The sequence below is a fragment of the Pagrus major genome, chromosome 21 (assembly GCF_040436345.1).
Source record: "Pagrus major chromosome 21, Pma_NU_1.0".
In the NCBI taxonomy this organism is placed as follows: Eukaryota; Metazoa; Chordata; class Actinopteri; order Spariformes; family Sparidae; genus Pagrus; species Pagrus major.
The window spans coordinates 1,780,413-1,795,678 of record NC_133235.1 but is presented as its reverse complement, the minus strand read 5'-3'; the positions used below and the strand labels follow the sequence as shown (position 1 = coordinate 1,795,678).

General features: G+C 40.4%; 1 protein-coding gene across 1 annotated transcript in view; it reads right to left on the bottom strand.

The window, feature by feature from the left end:
- The window catches only part of LOC141017205 (phospholipid phosphatase-related protein type 4-like), a 131,415-nt gene that overhangs the window by 22,249 nt on the left and 93,900 nt on the right, over nucleotides 1-15,266 (bottom strand). The window contains exons 5-6 of the mRNA XM_073491856.1: nucleotides 13,815-13,872; nucleotides 13,408-13,581 (exon numbers count right to left, since the gene is read on the bottom strand). Coding sequence (XP_073347957.1) covers nucleotides 13,408-13,581; nucleotides 13,815-13,872 — 232 coding nt within the window. The remainder of the gene's footprint in view (nucleotides 1-13,407; nucleotides 13,582-13,814; nucleotides 13,873-15,266) is intronic.

The following is a 15,266-nucleotide window of genomic DNA, read 5'->3' as shown; positions in this document are numbered from 1 at the left end:
AAAATGTATGTCAAATGACATATAATTATATTGCTTAATATGTGAAAAACTCAAAACTGAATGTGTCCCTTTCTAATTCCTTATTTATTTTGCATTTTATTAACTTTTTTGTTTGGTAGTCCTAAATATTGTCCACCGGTGTGACGACATTTTTAATGTTAATATTTAATTCAGAGATTGTGTGACAAATAAGACAAATATGCACAATCCTTATTAATTTGTCCTTATTATATTCCCAAATCAAAAGTAACCAATAAAAATTCACAATCATGTTATTATCCTACTATAAGATGTACACATAGGGACTTTACCCAAACGTCTGGATTGTATTCATTAAAATAAGTATAAAACCTAATGAAGCTTCATTCCATCCTTATATGGGCATAGTGATGATATCACTGTTATACTATTCAACACTTTTTACATGAATTTGTGCATTAAAATGCCTTTTCCACTTATAATTCAGTTTGTCACACCGCAGGACATTCCGTCACACCATTGGACAACAAAAAGTACCGGTATGCCCCTGTTTTGTACAAAGTCACATTTATTATTTCTTGTTCAAATTCACTTAAAAATTATTTAAAATAAAGTTACAACTTCAAGTTCAAATGTTTTTTGTACAATAAAATCAGAAGAAAGAAGAAGAAACCAACATTCCCATAAAAAAGACTTGAGAGCCATCGTAACATTTAGCAACATAACATGAACATGTAAACAAAATTGACCTGGCTTATTACTTTTCTTTTCAAATTTATTTCAAAATTCACTAAAATAAAAAGGTAAAAGTTATACAGGATAAAAAGTTAAAACTACTGTTCTCTGTATTTAATTCAGTCACATTTTTAGTACAACTCAAGTAAAATCATTTTTCAAATAGCCATAGGGCCTACTTGTCACATTTCATAACCATAAATGGAACTGACCTAAAAAAACAAACTACTGTTTGGGTAAAATTCATTAAACAACCCATTAATAAAACAGCAAAACATCCTGTGGTTCTTAAAAATAATTCATAGTAAATTGATTCTTTTCTTCATGAACTGTGCTGTACAACAAAGTACACCATGAAATACAAACAAAATAAAAAAGCAGTAGTGTTTTAGAGTGTTTAAGGACTCATCCTCCTCCTATCACACCTCATTGAACAGCAGCCAGTCATATTTGGTGAGCTGGGCTGCACGCTGGTGGGGCTCTGGCTCAGAGATGACACTGACAAGTTGGTCCTTGCTGTACATAATGCAGTCTCGCCTAGCAGGCCACTTGAATTTGTTTTTCCTGCCAATTTGCACCATGCAATTGACCTCAATGTGCTCAGCATTTAGTTGTGTGATCTGGCCAACAAATGGCTTCTTGTCATAGCGGACAATGACGAATTTCCCTACAGTGTACTCGTCGTCAAGCTCTTCCTCCTCTTCCTCTCCACTACTGGGACTCTCAGGCTGGGTCTCTTGGACTTCACAGGCAAGCGGTTCCTCTGAATCTTTTGGCCGATTGTCTGGCCTCATCTTGCTTGGAGAGAAGCAGTTGCACATCTCTGGGTAGCGGCAGAAACAGCTGAGAGCCCTATAGAAGATCTCTCCTGCAGAGAAGGAAAGTATTTGGTGCGTGTTTAAGATGCCAGGTACTTTCGGGACAGACGGTGGCAACATCTCGTCGAACACCTGGATATCTGCCTCATTGATCCATCTGAATTTTATGTTTGGGACCTCTTTTCGGGCTAGGAACTCATAGAGGTCCTTAGGGCTTTGTATGTCTTGCCCCCCATGGACATGGTTGTCTGCCATGTGTTTTACTGATCCCCCAACTCCATTGGGTGCACCTTTCCCATGGGCTCTCTCTGAGTAATTCCAGGTGATTTGCTTTAGCCTCCATGTGTAGGGTACACTGCTCAAAAGGTAACAGTTTGCCTTGTTTCTGTATTGGGTGACTGGGCCATCACTTAACACATGAAGCGTGTCAATCTTGTGGCCAGAGTTTGCTATAATTTCCTGTACCACTGGTTTGAGGAGGGCCCACACAGCACGTTCGTTGTGGCTGACAGAGTCAGAGATTGTGGCATAGGATTGTGAGCCTGTGGATGTGTAAGCCACTGCTGTATGGATGGATGCCTGCTGCCGGTTTCCTCCAAAATGAAATGACTGAATTTCTGTGTTCAGTTTGCAGGCATAGTTTTCTGAAAAGTCCACATGCAGAACCATTTCGTTGTCTTTTAGATTTTCTTTAAGATGCCTGAATTTCTGGGCCTGGTGAAGCCAGCTGAATTGATGGATGGCAATACCCGCCAACTCTTTGTTGAAATCATCAACCAGATTTCCCACTGTACCATTTTCAGTTTTCTTCACCCAGTTTTTGTAAGTTTTGTCTCCTACCACCACATCTTCCTTTGCCCAGTGTTCCCATCTAGCCCGATCATCTGGATTATATATGGCAATCTGGACTTCATAGCAGCACTCAGTGCATGTGCGCTCCATGCATTTCATGTTGTCCGTATTACAGGTTATGCTGGAGAGAAGATATGATAGGTTTTTTGAAGGTAGGATACCACGCTGTGACAAGACATCAATAAGGAGACGCATGTTCTCATGTTGGTAGCAGGCGCATGTATTACGATCATTTGCCTTGGCTTCTGTAACATAAAATGGCTTATAGCGTAGAAACTGTCTGTAAGACATTCTATGTTTTGGTTCAGCTGTCTGGGAGTATTCCTTGTGCAAGTCCACCAAAGACTTTACAAGTACTCTCCTTTGCATTTTTTCTTTCCTCCCAACAGTGTCCTTTTTCCCCGGAAGAAGCTTGCTGCTCTCATCTCTCAATAGGAAGGACTCCACTTGTTTCTTCCTTTCTTGAGCAGTGTTTCTTCCTGACTGTTTTGCTTGTGTGTGTTTGTGTGTGCATTTTTATCCACATTCCGTCTTTGCACAAGGCGTTGATTCTTTCGTCTAAACCTATCCGCTCTTCTTTTTTCAGCTTCAAGTTGCTTCATTAACTTCTCATTTTGCATTCTTAGCTTCCTTAGTTGTTTGTTCACACATCTTTTTCGTACTCTTTTGGGTGTACTTTGGTCTCTGGTGGACATCTCTTTAGGTGACTGTGTTGGTGTGCTACACAAAACAGGCACTGCCACTGGGGCCTCATTGATCTCTTCATGATTGAATGGCTGGTCATGATCCTGATCCTGAGGTGATTGTGGCGTTAGATCAAGGACAGCCTTAGTGGCTTTTTCCCTTGCCCTACATCTCCTCTTGGACTCTCTCCATTTTTCTTGTAGCTTCTTCCTTGTTGCTGGCGACACAGACTTCACACTGAGCTGAACAATTTTCCCACATGCTTTCTTCTCCTGATATCTGTGGGGAAAATTATGAAACCAACCATGACTATTGTAATATGATGAAGCATTAATCATGTCATGAAACGTTTCAATTCTTATGCTAAAATAACTTTTGGTAGCTTGTCAAATTTACTTTCTGCATCTCTCTCTCAGGATGTTCTCTCTCCTCTGACGATCTTTATTCAGCCTCTCCCTATACTTCCTGGTCCTTTCCTTGCTTGTCATCTCAGCCTCTCACTTTCAACGTGGATCTCAAACTAGCCTTAACAAAACCGAGTAGGAAGGTTTGACTTGTGTGGTCCTTCAATTCTGAGAGTAAGAGAAAAAGGCAAAACTTGAAAAAAGGAAATGCAAACATCACTACTACAAGGTTAGAATGGAGCGAGGGAGGTTAGGAGGGAGAGAGTGATGGTTTTGTACCCCTTGATAGAGCCCACATCCACTGGTGTGACAGCCATTTCCACCAGTGTGACGCTGATTTCCTGTCACACTATAGGACAGTGCTGTCACACCAGTGAGATCAAGGCCAGTTTGTGACCTAGCTATATGAGAGACAGTCTTCAATCCTGACTAACAGTGTTAAGGTTTACATTATTTCAATAGTCAATCAATATAAATTGATGAAAATTTTCAGATCAATACTTAAATTACGTCACACCAAAGGACTGCATAATGGATCCCACTTCCAACAGTGCACGGAAATAGCAATATTATGAAAATATTTGAGACAGAACTCACCTTGTGTGCAGTCCATGTGCTCCAGTGAGGTCTACTGTACTTCCTGGATGAAGAAGGGCCCCTCTCAGTAATAGGGTGCCCAAATTAATGCCTGTTTTATATCTACAGAATGGCGTCACACCAGGTGGACACCAGTTTTGCTGACAAAATGTAATGTGTCATAATTATTAAATGGGGACCTTAAGACTTATAACCTTTAGTTTCATTAAGTTAACACTACTATAACATCTATTCAAGTATTTTAATGTATTTAGACTTATTTTTCATTTAATTACAGTAGTTTCAAGATAAGCAACGCTACCCCGGACAGTCACGCCAGTGGACAAATGTCATGTTTAAAACAAAATATTTACATATTTGAATTATAATGCTCATTAATTACAGATGTATTAGTTCTGGAAGATTAAACTGTATATAAAAACAGATATTTTAATGAAATATTATACATTTTTATTTATATTTGTCACCATGAACACAAAAATGGAGCGTCACGTCAACCACCCTCCAGCTGATTACATGCATACTACTCATAATAACTAGTAGAGGCAAGTATTGTGATACATACAAGATGCAGGGTGGAGAAACAACTTACAGTGCAGCTGACTGACCAAAATGTGAAATTAAAGTGCTGAGAGAGATCCTCAAACAAAAATTAAACAGGAATCAACTAACAACAGCAACATTTAAGTCCCTAGCATTGTGCAATATTGTGAGATTGGTGTTTCTTGTTACTAACTGAGCAGAAAAACAGAAACAAGAAAGAGGAATATATATATTAAGCCAGCTGGACTTATTCAGAGGTGAAGAGCTAAAGTCCAGTAGATTCGTATATGTTTGCAGTTAGAACATAGGCAATACAGGGTCATTGTAAAGCATATAAAGCCGGCTTTTATCATTGGAAAGAGAGTAAAACTAATTAATAAAATAAAATGAATAACCAAAAAACACCCTGTAGAAAATCAGTGAGAATGTCATTGCAGGCTATGCCTTGTAGTCGATGCCAGACATCTGGTCGAAGTTGCCTATTAGCCTACATGCAAAACATTTAGCATTAAACTAGCCAGCTGGTTGGATTACCTGTGTAGTTGTAGACTATATACCGAGAGAATTGATTAAATCCTTTACCTCCCGTGGGGTGTTGAAAAGATGGTTCACTCCTCCTCACGTCGCCTTAAGTTTTGCAGGATAGAGGAGAAAGGTGTGAAAGTCCAGTTTCTGCAGAGCGTCCAGCCTGCGCTTGAACGTATGCGGGCCGTAGTCCGGGGTGAAGCAGATGGTCCTTCCCTCCAACTCCACGGCTGCACCGCGTGCCGCTTTCAGGATCTTATCTCTGTCAGTGAAGCGCAGCAGCTTGAAGATGATGGTGCGAGGCACAGGTCTGCCATTTGTGTCTTCTTTCGGGGCGCCTACGCAGTGTGCGCGCATAATTTCAACAGAGCCCAGGTTAAGAAACCACCGTGGTATGGCATCCGACAGGAAAGCAAGAACATGCATTGTCTCTGCGTTTTCAGGGACTCCGTGCACACGTAGGTTATCTCTGCGCGACCTGTCCTCAATGTCGGCAATTCTGTCCTCCAGCTGGACGTGCTTTGCTGCCAGTTTACTCACCGATGAAGAGAGACGGCTGCTCACCTCTGCCATACGGTTCTCGTCCTTGTCCATATAGTCCATACACTTAGAAATATCAGCCTGCATGGCAACCATCTCGCCATGGAATACCGCAACCTGTGCATCCACCAGAGCCTGTGTCTTGTTTGTCAGCTGAGACACCACGTCCTCCACGAGTGTGGGGATAGCCTCCTTGATAGCTTCTGCAACTGCTAGCTTAACTAGCTTGGTGAGCTCCAATGTTGCCACGTTGTTTGTTTGTCATTTTTTTCGAACTTGCTGCCATCTCGGTGTGCACAAAGCTTCCACAAAACAGAAAAATTAACCGAGAGCTTAAAAAGTGGCGTTGGGTATGAAAGTAATGCTTAAATATTGGGGGGTTCTGCGGAGCGACGAAACGAAGCATCTACATCCCTCGCGACGGTCACGTGACTCTCGAATTATAACTATTGATGCATTAATGTGTTCAGAACTTTCTGGCTGCAGCAGGTTAAGGATTAACTAATTATATAACTGTATATACTGCTGGATGGCTTAACCTGAAATAATACAACCTAGCTAGAAATTTAAATTATTGATAAAATATAAATCAAGTAAGTAAAGTAACCCGTAGGGCTAATGCTAACTAAACTAAACTAACTAAAGTTTTAAAATAAATGTAGTGGGATAAAAGTGTAATATTTGCTACTGAGATGTAATGGGGTATGAACTTTGAAGATACCATGGACTATGCAAAGGTGAAGAGTGCAATTTTGGACAAACTTGAGATAAGCACAGAGACATGCCGATTAAGGTTCCGCACCACTTCAGCAGAGGAAGAGGAGAGCCCCAAAGAGGTCCAAACATGCCTAAAAGACCTGTATGACTAGGGTGCCAAAAGAAAAAACAAAGGAGCAAATCCATCCACATCAAAACAAGCTGCAACAGAGTTGACAGAAGCCTTCCTCACTGCTTGTCGCCAAATTAAAAGCTCCCCCGTTCCACCCTCTCCATCATTTGGTAAGACAGTGGATTGGAAGGGGTATAGTGTCAGGAATTGAATGCAAGGCCCCCCTAATACGACCAGTAGCTAAGCTAGATAATTTAAGCACAGAGGCCCCTTATCTTGTCACTCATGTGGTCGAACAGGTCATCTTAGGTCTGGAGTCCGTTGAGCGTCATCACGAGGAAGGTGAAACGTTAGCATCCCCTAGCAAACGAGAGCACACCACTTGCATTTTTATAGGGGGAAACCCTTACTTTGCCCTCATAGATTCAGGTAGCACCCACTCTGTCATCAGAGAGGAATATCTCCCTAGGGATGTTACCTTAAGTGGTAAAGTCACAATCTGGTGTGTTCACGGTAATGACGAAAGTGACCCCCTAGCTGATGTTAGTATTATGGTCAAGGGCAAGCAATACTTATTGTCAGTCGGTGTAATGTATAAACAGCCATACCAAGTGGTGTTAGGTTTAGATCTGCCCATCTTTTGGGATCTGATTGCCAGGGCAGAAGAGAGGGATTCCTGGGTTTCATGTGAGGATGGCAGTTACCAGGTCTGAGCACAGCGGGCACCACTCTGAGCCGAGTCTAGGTTGGAGTGAATTACCTTTTGTAGACAGCGAAGGTCCTGATGTTGAGGGATCTAGACAGGGCTTTGCAAGGAAGAGCAGAGCTCAGAGGAGACAGGACAAAGTGAGAGGAACTAATAGGATTGTTGAGCCAGTACCAGAGCCAAAACGTGATGAGCTAATGGTAATTACAAAGGACATTGCCAAGCTTAAAAGACAGGAACCCTCTCTAGCAGCCCTATTTTCAAAGTGTGTCCCTAACTCAACTGAGGTCACAGACAGGGTCAGAGAGGTCTTTCTCTTAAAGGGTGAGCAACTCTATCGTCGCAGCAAGGTGGGAGACCAGTTGGTTGTTACTGAGAGCTTGAGGCCGATAGCTTGTCAGCTGTAAGCTCCTGGTAGAAAGTGTGACAAGGCTCCACTTATCACCATGCCAGTCATAGACACTCCTTTCTCCTGCATCACCATGGACATTGCGGGCCCACTGGAAAGGAGCAGTGCAGGTCACAGGTACATTTAGGTAGTGTGTGACTATGCTACAAGGTATCCTGAGAAAGATTAAGTCTCGCCAGATTGTAAACTGACTGGTACAAATGTTTTTGAGGGTTGGTATCCCCAAAGAGATCATCACGGACCAGAGTTCCAACTTCACCTCAAACTTCCTGAAATACGTATACAAATTGCTAGGAAGCAGAGGAATCAAGACCAGCCCCTACCACCCACAACGGCCTGGTCAACAAAACCCTCAAATTGAGTGTCGTTTTGAGGGCCTCAAAAGTTTGACGAAGTCTCAGGGGTGGACTGGGATCAATGGCTCCCCTTTCTGCTTTTTGTATACAGAGAGGTGCCTCAAGCATCAACAGGATTTTCTCCATTCCAACTCCTTTATGGTCATGCAGTACGAGGACCGCTGGATGTGCTTAAGGAGGCTTGGGAGGGACCCTCTCTTATGTGTTGAAGATGACAGACAAGCTTGAACAGTTCCAGGAGCTGGCCAACACTCATCTGGTCAGTGCTCAGCTGCATCAAAATCAGGAGGTTCTTCCAAGAGGGCCAGAAAGTTCTGCTTTTTCTTCCAACATCAGAGAGTGGGCTCGTAGCATGGACCCTATGCGATCAACAGAAAAGTAGGTCCCGTTAACTATGAACTGTTCATGCCAGATAGCCGCAGGAAGCATCAGGTATTCCATGTTAACTTGTTAAAGGAATGGCTGGACAGACCTACATCATCGTTACAGTTGTGGGCTCAGGCTGTGACTAAAAAAGAGGAACCACAAGAGCAGTTTTTTCCTTCTGCAAATGAAATGCAGTCAGTCCCTGACCTGAGTCATTTTGCAGCAGGTCAGCAGGAGAAGCTAATGGTCATCATGCCTATGGAGCTCTTTGATACCAAGCCAGGTTGCACACATCTCATACAGCATGAAATTCGGCTCCGTTGTCCCAACCAGCAACCCATCAGAGGGGCTAACCCTAACCTTATCCCGGGTTTGTCTGCGGTAGCATTATGTTACAGTCTACATCAAAGCACACGAGTAAGTTAAAGTATACACATAGCCATAAGTTAGTTTAATTTATTTTTATTGTGTTGCAAGTTTGAATACTGTTAATTGTTTGTTTCTTTGTTCATACTTACATTTGTTTGTTCCTTTGTTTAGAGCCACCATGCAGGAAAAGGGAGGGCTGCACACATTTCCTGGGATATATGGGGTTGGTGATGTCATCAACCAAGTGAAGGGGTTTCTGTTTAGTAGGATTTTCTAATTTGGTAGTTTATTATATGTCGACACAATGTGTCAAGATTCTTCTTCTTCTGTAGAGCTTATTAGTAATGTAATGAGCTGGAAAGTAGTTAAAAACATGATAGGTCATTTCCCTGAAATATAGGGTTTTGATTATAGCCTCCCTCAGGAATCATGGTAGGGACTGAAGCAGTCTATGTGTTAATTGGGACTGAAGCAGTCTACGTGTTAATTGAACATCCTATATAAGCAGACTGGTTTTGGTTAACCCATTTTCAAAATTACAGCATGATTGTGCTTGTGTGTCATCATCCACAATGTGCCTGGCATTTTGAAGTGTGGATTCTCAAATGAAGGCAACACAAACACATGTTAACAATACCCTATCTATAAGTAGTGAAAGCTAACGTTAAGTAGATCAACTGTAATGTACTAGCACATTCTTCCTTTTACAAATAAAAAGCTGAATTAATACAAGATAAAATACACCCTTACTCAATTTAATATTCTCAGTGGTTTTGTTGCTACAGCCTTACTTGGCCTGGTATTACCAGGAACATATAGGGGTTAAAGGAGGCTAATGGTAACCAACATATACAATATACAAATGTAAGAAGCTAAAATCATATACATCATATATTGTATGTTAAATAATATGATATGCAATATTTAATGTTGGCTAGCATTATATACAATATTAAATGTTAGCAACAACATTATATACAATATCAAATCTTAGTTAGCATTATATAAAATATTAAATGGTAGCTAACATTATATACAATATTAAATATTAGCTAGCATTATATACAATATTAAATATTAGCTAACAACATTATATACATTATCAAATCTTAGCTAGCATTATATACAATATTAAATGTTAGCTAATAATTATTCTCTACTTGTGCTAATATTTGACTATGTTTTAACATGCACCTGTACATTACTTCATTATTTCAAGTAGATTTTATACTTCTACTGTGTTTATTTCACAGCTAGTAACATAATATGAGTGCGACCATTCTGCCTTCGGCACATCTACATAATTTCAATTGTCTTACCAATTCCCTCCTCACTCTTCCCTACCTCATCACAGCCAGAACAGAAACACAACCAACATTATAAGATTTACATGTAGTTTTAAACATGCTATTGGAACAGGGTAACTGCAAAAACAACAACTTCTTTACTCACAGAGAAGAAAGTAAGTATATAAGTCCAGTACTGATGCACTGCAGCACAGAAACAAGTTGGGGCCGACAATCTGCCGCAATATATCTACTTTTCTTTTCATATCTTCTCTGATGATTGATGATACAATTCCAAACAAAGAGCCTTAAAATAGCCCAATGAGGCATGTACTGTGAAAAATGATTGCCTAGAGAACAAATCTGAGTGATCATCCTCTCTATAAACTACATAAAGGGATGATAAAAATCTTGTAACTTCAGGGACAGGGATAATTTCCCAGGTCAAACATTTTCTATTTTCATTGAAATAAGGCTCCTACACTGGTGAGATGTACCTAGTTTAAACTGTGTTAAGTAACTGGTGATTGTGAATCATGTGATGGAGAGTTGATGTTTCAGAGCACAACCTCACATCTGTAGCTGACGTTTCTTCCTGTAAAAGAAGGCAGAACAACCAGAGTGTAGGCAGTTGAAGAGGACTGTGTTGGTGTGTCTGCCTGCCTGCTCATCTCTGTGTGTGTGTGCTGGACATGTCTATAAGAGTGTCTGTGGGCTGGAGGGTGATGGTGTGTGGGAGGTATTGAATATACTGTGCGAATATCCACTAGTTTGGAGAATTGAACGTCCATGTCTTCTTTCAGCCCATTAGACTGTACTGAATGTTATACTGAACCACATGTACCACACTATATAGTACATATCATCTGCCAGTAGGTTGTCTGCCTCATCCATGCAAGGTAAATGTACACTATAGAGAACTGTAGCAGCTGAAGACACAGTATCACTGCTGAGATTATGAGTTAAACTGACTACAAACAAATGGTTCATAGTTAAACATACTGTAGCCTTTCTGTTTTCTCACACTGGTACGTGGCCATCATTTGAGAGTAAGATGAGTGTGCCATTATAGAAAATAACAGACTAACTTTCTTTAATACACATACCTTTTCATTCATCACACTTGAAGCATCTGTTTGGGTTATTTATTGTACATTTTTGACTTTTGAAGCAAAATATCACAACGCAGTCAATGACAAAATGGACCAATCTTAAGCCTTCCACTCTTCTTCTATTACAGCTGGCATGAGCTTGAACAACTAAAACTTTTCTATCCTAGCCGAATGCCTCTGTGCAGTGTACCACAGTTAGCATAAACCAACTAGCGAAAATGAATAACAGCTTTATTAAAAAAAAAAAAAGCCAAGTGAGTTTGACATATTTAGTTAACACTAGTAGCATGCTAGCTGTGTAAACTAAACTGAACATACTTCTAGACACTCCAAGTGTTTCCCATTAAGTACCTCGACTATGGCAGGCCGCTAAAGTCTAACTTCTCCTGCTTCCTCTTTCTCCTGTTTCTTAATGATCCCAAAATATTTTTCATTTCTCATAATAGCAATGAAGAGCTCTAACGTTTTTCATTGTCTTTCACACTAAGTCATTCAAGCCCCCCTCCCCTCTCTCTCTCTCTCTGTCATTAGCCCTTTTCACACAGAGATTCTACATTATCACCACAACGAAGGCTCGCCTTCACACCACCTTTGTTTGTTCACAGTGAACCAAGCAGCGCCGGCATAAAGCCGCTCCAGTGTGTCATTTCATCAGTCTGTTTTATTTGTCAGCCACTTCCAGCGCTGCCTTAAAAACGTGACACTGAAACACGTCAAGTTATGTCTTAGGTTTGATACACGCATATACGGCAGGCAGCTGTGTTTATGAACTGCAGCTCAGCAAGATAATGGGTCACACGAGAACAATGGTTCATCTGTGCGTGCACAAACGAAACTTGCGTTTTCCAGCAGCAACCTCAGCCAGACAGACCAGACAATATATGGATGTGATGGTAGTTCTCACATACCTTTAAAACAAGACATGATTATCTGGTCTCTCAGTCAAGATTTAGTTCCAACTCTGGACTATAGCACAATGGAAAGCAATGGATTGATATTGACTATTGACTATGGGCTTCAGCTGACATTGTGTATAGCTGTATAGTTTAGATAATTGTGAGGACTGGACTAATCACCAGGCTGCAGAGTCAAAGCTCAGCGTAATATTTCATCATTTTCTACAGTTTATATTTTCTACAATTTCTTATTAATGTTCATGTTAATTATCATATAGCCTCTTATCTTTTCTCTCAAAGTGCACCAGATTCATGCACTTAGTTTAAAATGTGCAAAATGTTCTTCAGGGACGCACGCTCTCAGACCCTCCAAGAGGGTCCAAGTCCTGCCTACCATATTCTCACGAAATCCTGTGGGAAACACTGACTTGACAGGTCAACCTCCTCACTTATCTTTCACCATTGTTGGTCCTGTTTTTGTCTCGATAATGCTCATTGCACATATAAGAACAGAGAAAATTTGCTTCTCTCTCGTGTTAGCGGTGTATCCATAAAGTAGTGCATTTCCTTGTGTTGAACACTACACCTGTACACCTGTACACCTGTAATTATGGACAAGACATAAAACGGTTGGGAAACCCACAGATTTTATGTTCAATGAATATTGAGGTGAAATGTACTGCAATGTGCCTGAGGGTTGGGAAGCTAAGATGGTTATCTAGAAACATTAACAAAAATGTCTACTTCTATCTCTGATTTGCCACAATAAAAAAACTTAGACAGAAGCAGACAGGCTTTACCCGAGCTTCAAGAGTGTTCAAGCCCCTGTGTGATTCTGAAATAACAACTTTTCATGGCATGATGATTTCAATATGGTGATAAAGGGACAGATCCAGGAGTTTTTTCTCACTTTCTTTAACATTGCAAGATTTTTTATTCTTGTCTTAGGTAATAACACCTGGATGTTGATGAAAGACATCAGGTTGCTGGTGTCTGTGAGTGAGTACAGTTTGATGCAGATCTAAGATCTGCTGACTTTAAATTCTGGTTAATCAGTTATGGCTGCTTTAAATGTCCAGTGATACAGGGCTGACCACTTTGATACTGGATTAGACTTCATTTAATTAAAGGAGACTGTTGGGCCCTGGTGAAGGTATGCACTCTACTGAGTGCCACTCTAGTTCACAGTTGGATATTCCTCTGTTTCCTCGGCATGACATTACTTCTACCTGTTTTGTTTAGAGCACAAGGTTCATTTCGGCTCAGTTTTGCAGATGTAATTCTTCCATCTTCTTGGTTATTTCATCATAGTTGAAAAGTGTATTTATAAGAATAAACACAGAAGCTACACAAGAAACTTTCAAGAATAGGAAAATGCTTGTGACTGGTTGACTATGTTACCAGATAAATGGCGATGGCAGCTCCCAGTAACCATCCACAGTAGACGTCAACAGGATGGTTTCTGAACTGAATGATCCTGGTTAACCCAGCCAGGATGGCCAGCATGACAAAAGAGAAGACCAGGAGAGGTTTCAGCAGCTTGGCCGAGTCTGTCAGCACTGTGTTGAAGTACATCTGAAACACACAATGTCACATGAGCCAATATAAAAACAGATAATCCCTCACCTGTGATAGTCAGCCCAGAAAAGTAATAACAATTCACACATGTGATTCTATTCTAATTGTTTTAGTAATTAACTATCTACAACTACAACTGCCAACAACTTTAGTTTCTGTGGCAAGATTTTAGGTGACATCTTCAGCTACAAGTCTTATTCCACATGTGAGTGTGTACATCATCCACTTACTGAGATGTAGACAGCAGCAAAGGCAGCCAGAGTTGCATGCTGGGAGGGGAAAGACTTCCTGTAAAGACAGAAAGAAAGACTGAGTGTTCTTTGTGTTAACTATCATGTTCAGACCAAAAAGGACAATGTTGAATATTCATCAGCTTGTTGTTGATGAATATTCAACATTGTCCTTTTTGTGAGTGACTTTCAAAGAAACTTGGATTAGTGTGTGTGTGTGTGTGTGTGTGTGTGTGTGTGTGTGTATCTGGTGGTAGATTCTCTGGCAGGTGTTTAATAAATGCAGTATATGAAGCAGACAGGGAGGCAGACACCACAGGATCTCTGTGAGAAGAAGAACAAGTAATGTTACCTTGTCTAAAATCTGATGCCTTAAAACAGACAGTAATTCATTCCCCCACTGTATACTCTACATCAATCTAATAATCCTCATTCAAATACCATTTAAGAATTCATTACTCAGCAGCTGGTCCACAGTCCAGTGTTGGTCATGTAGTGTCTGTCCTTGTTCCTATGAAACCTAAACTAGTCCAGAGATCCCCAAGGGGATTCTGTGACTGATGCTTTCAGTCACTGGGTAAGAAGAGTTAGATTTTAGATAAGTAAATTCTGTAATAATATTTTGATGTACCACAATCATGATGAATACAATGTAACACAATGTTACAATGTTCATTGTAAATAGGATGTACTGGCTGTTGGACCCCAGGAAGACCAGCTGGTGCCAAGGGCATTCAGCTAATGGGGATCCTTTTAAATAAATAATTGCATTGATTGAATTATTAATGATAATAAGGCATGAATTAATAGCAGATTATAGATTTTAATATGGGCTTTTTTGAGAGAACTACCACAACAAACAGTAGTAATGAAACTCATACAGTAACCAGTTAATTAGGTATCTGTACAGTGCAATACAATACACTGTGGTACAAAATGACGGACAACTGAGGCAACTGTCCACCTCCAAAGGTTTTCAACACACGACAATCACCATATGGATGAACAGAGGACACTGTCAGTGTTCCACTGAAAGTAAGCCGAATCAGGTCTTAGTAGTTCCTGTTGGCAATGTATCCATGGGTGTACAGACAACTACACATAAACTAAAAAACAGGATTATTCTAAAGTAAGTTCTGTAGCATCGTCTGTCTTCGATTTCTTAACAGATTAACGGGTGTTGACTCACAATGGACATGGGCCATAATGACATCCTCTGGGAATTTAAGTCACACTGAATCAAAAAATATGTTTATCATGTCACTGTGTTGTGACATGTAAGATTTTTGACACAAATAGCAGCAAACAGATGCAGAATTTCCTTTTGAAAATGTTATTATAATATTACAGCTATATGTCATAGTGAATGTACACAGGTCTGTGTGCATGCTTAATCCCTTGGTGCACATTTGCGAAGGATGGTAGACTGAAAACCTCCATTTGGTGGTATTT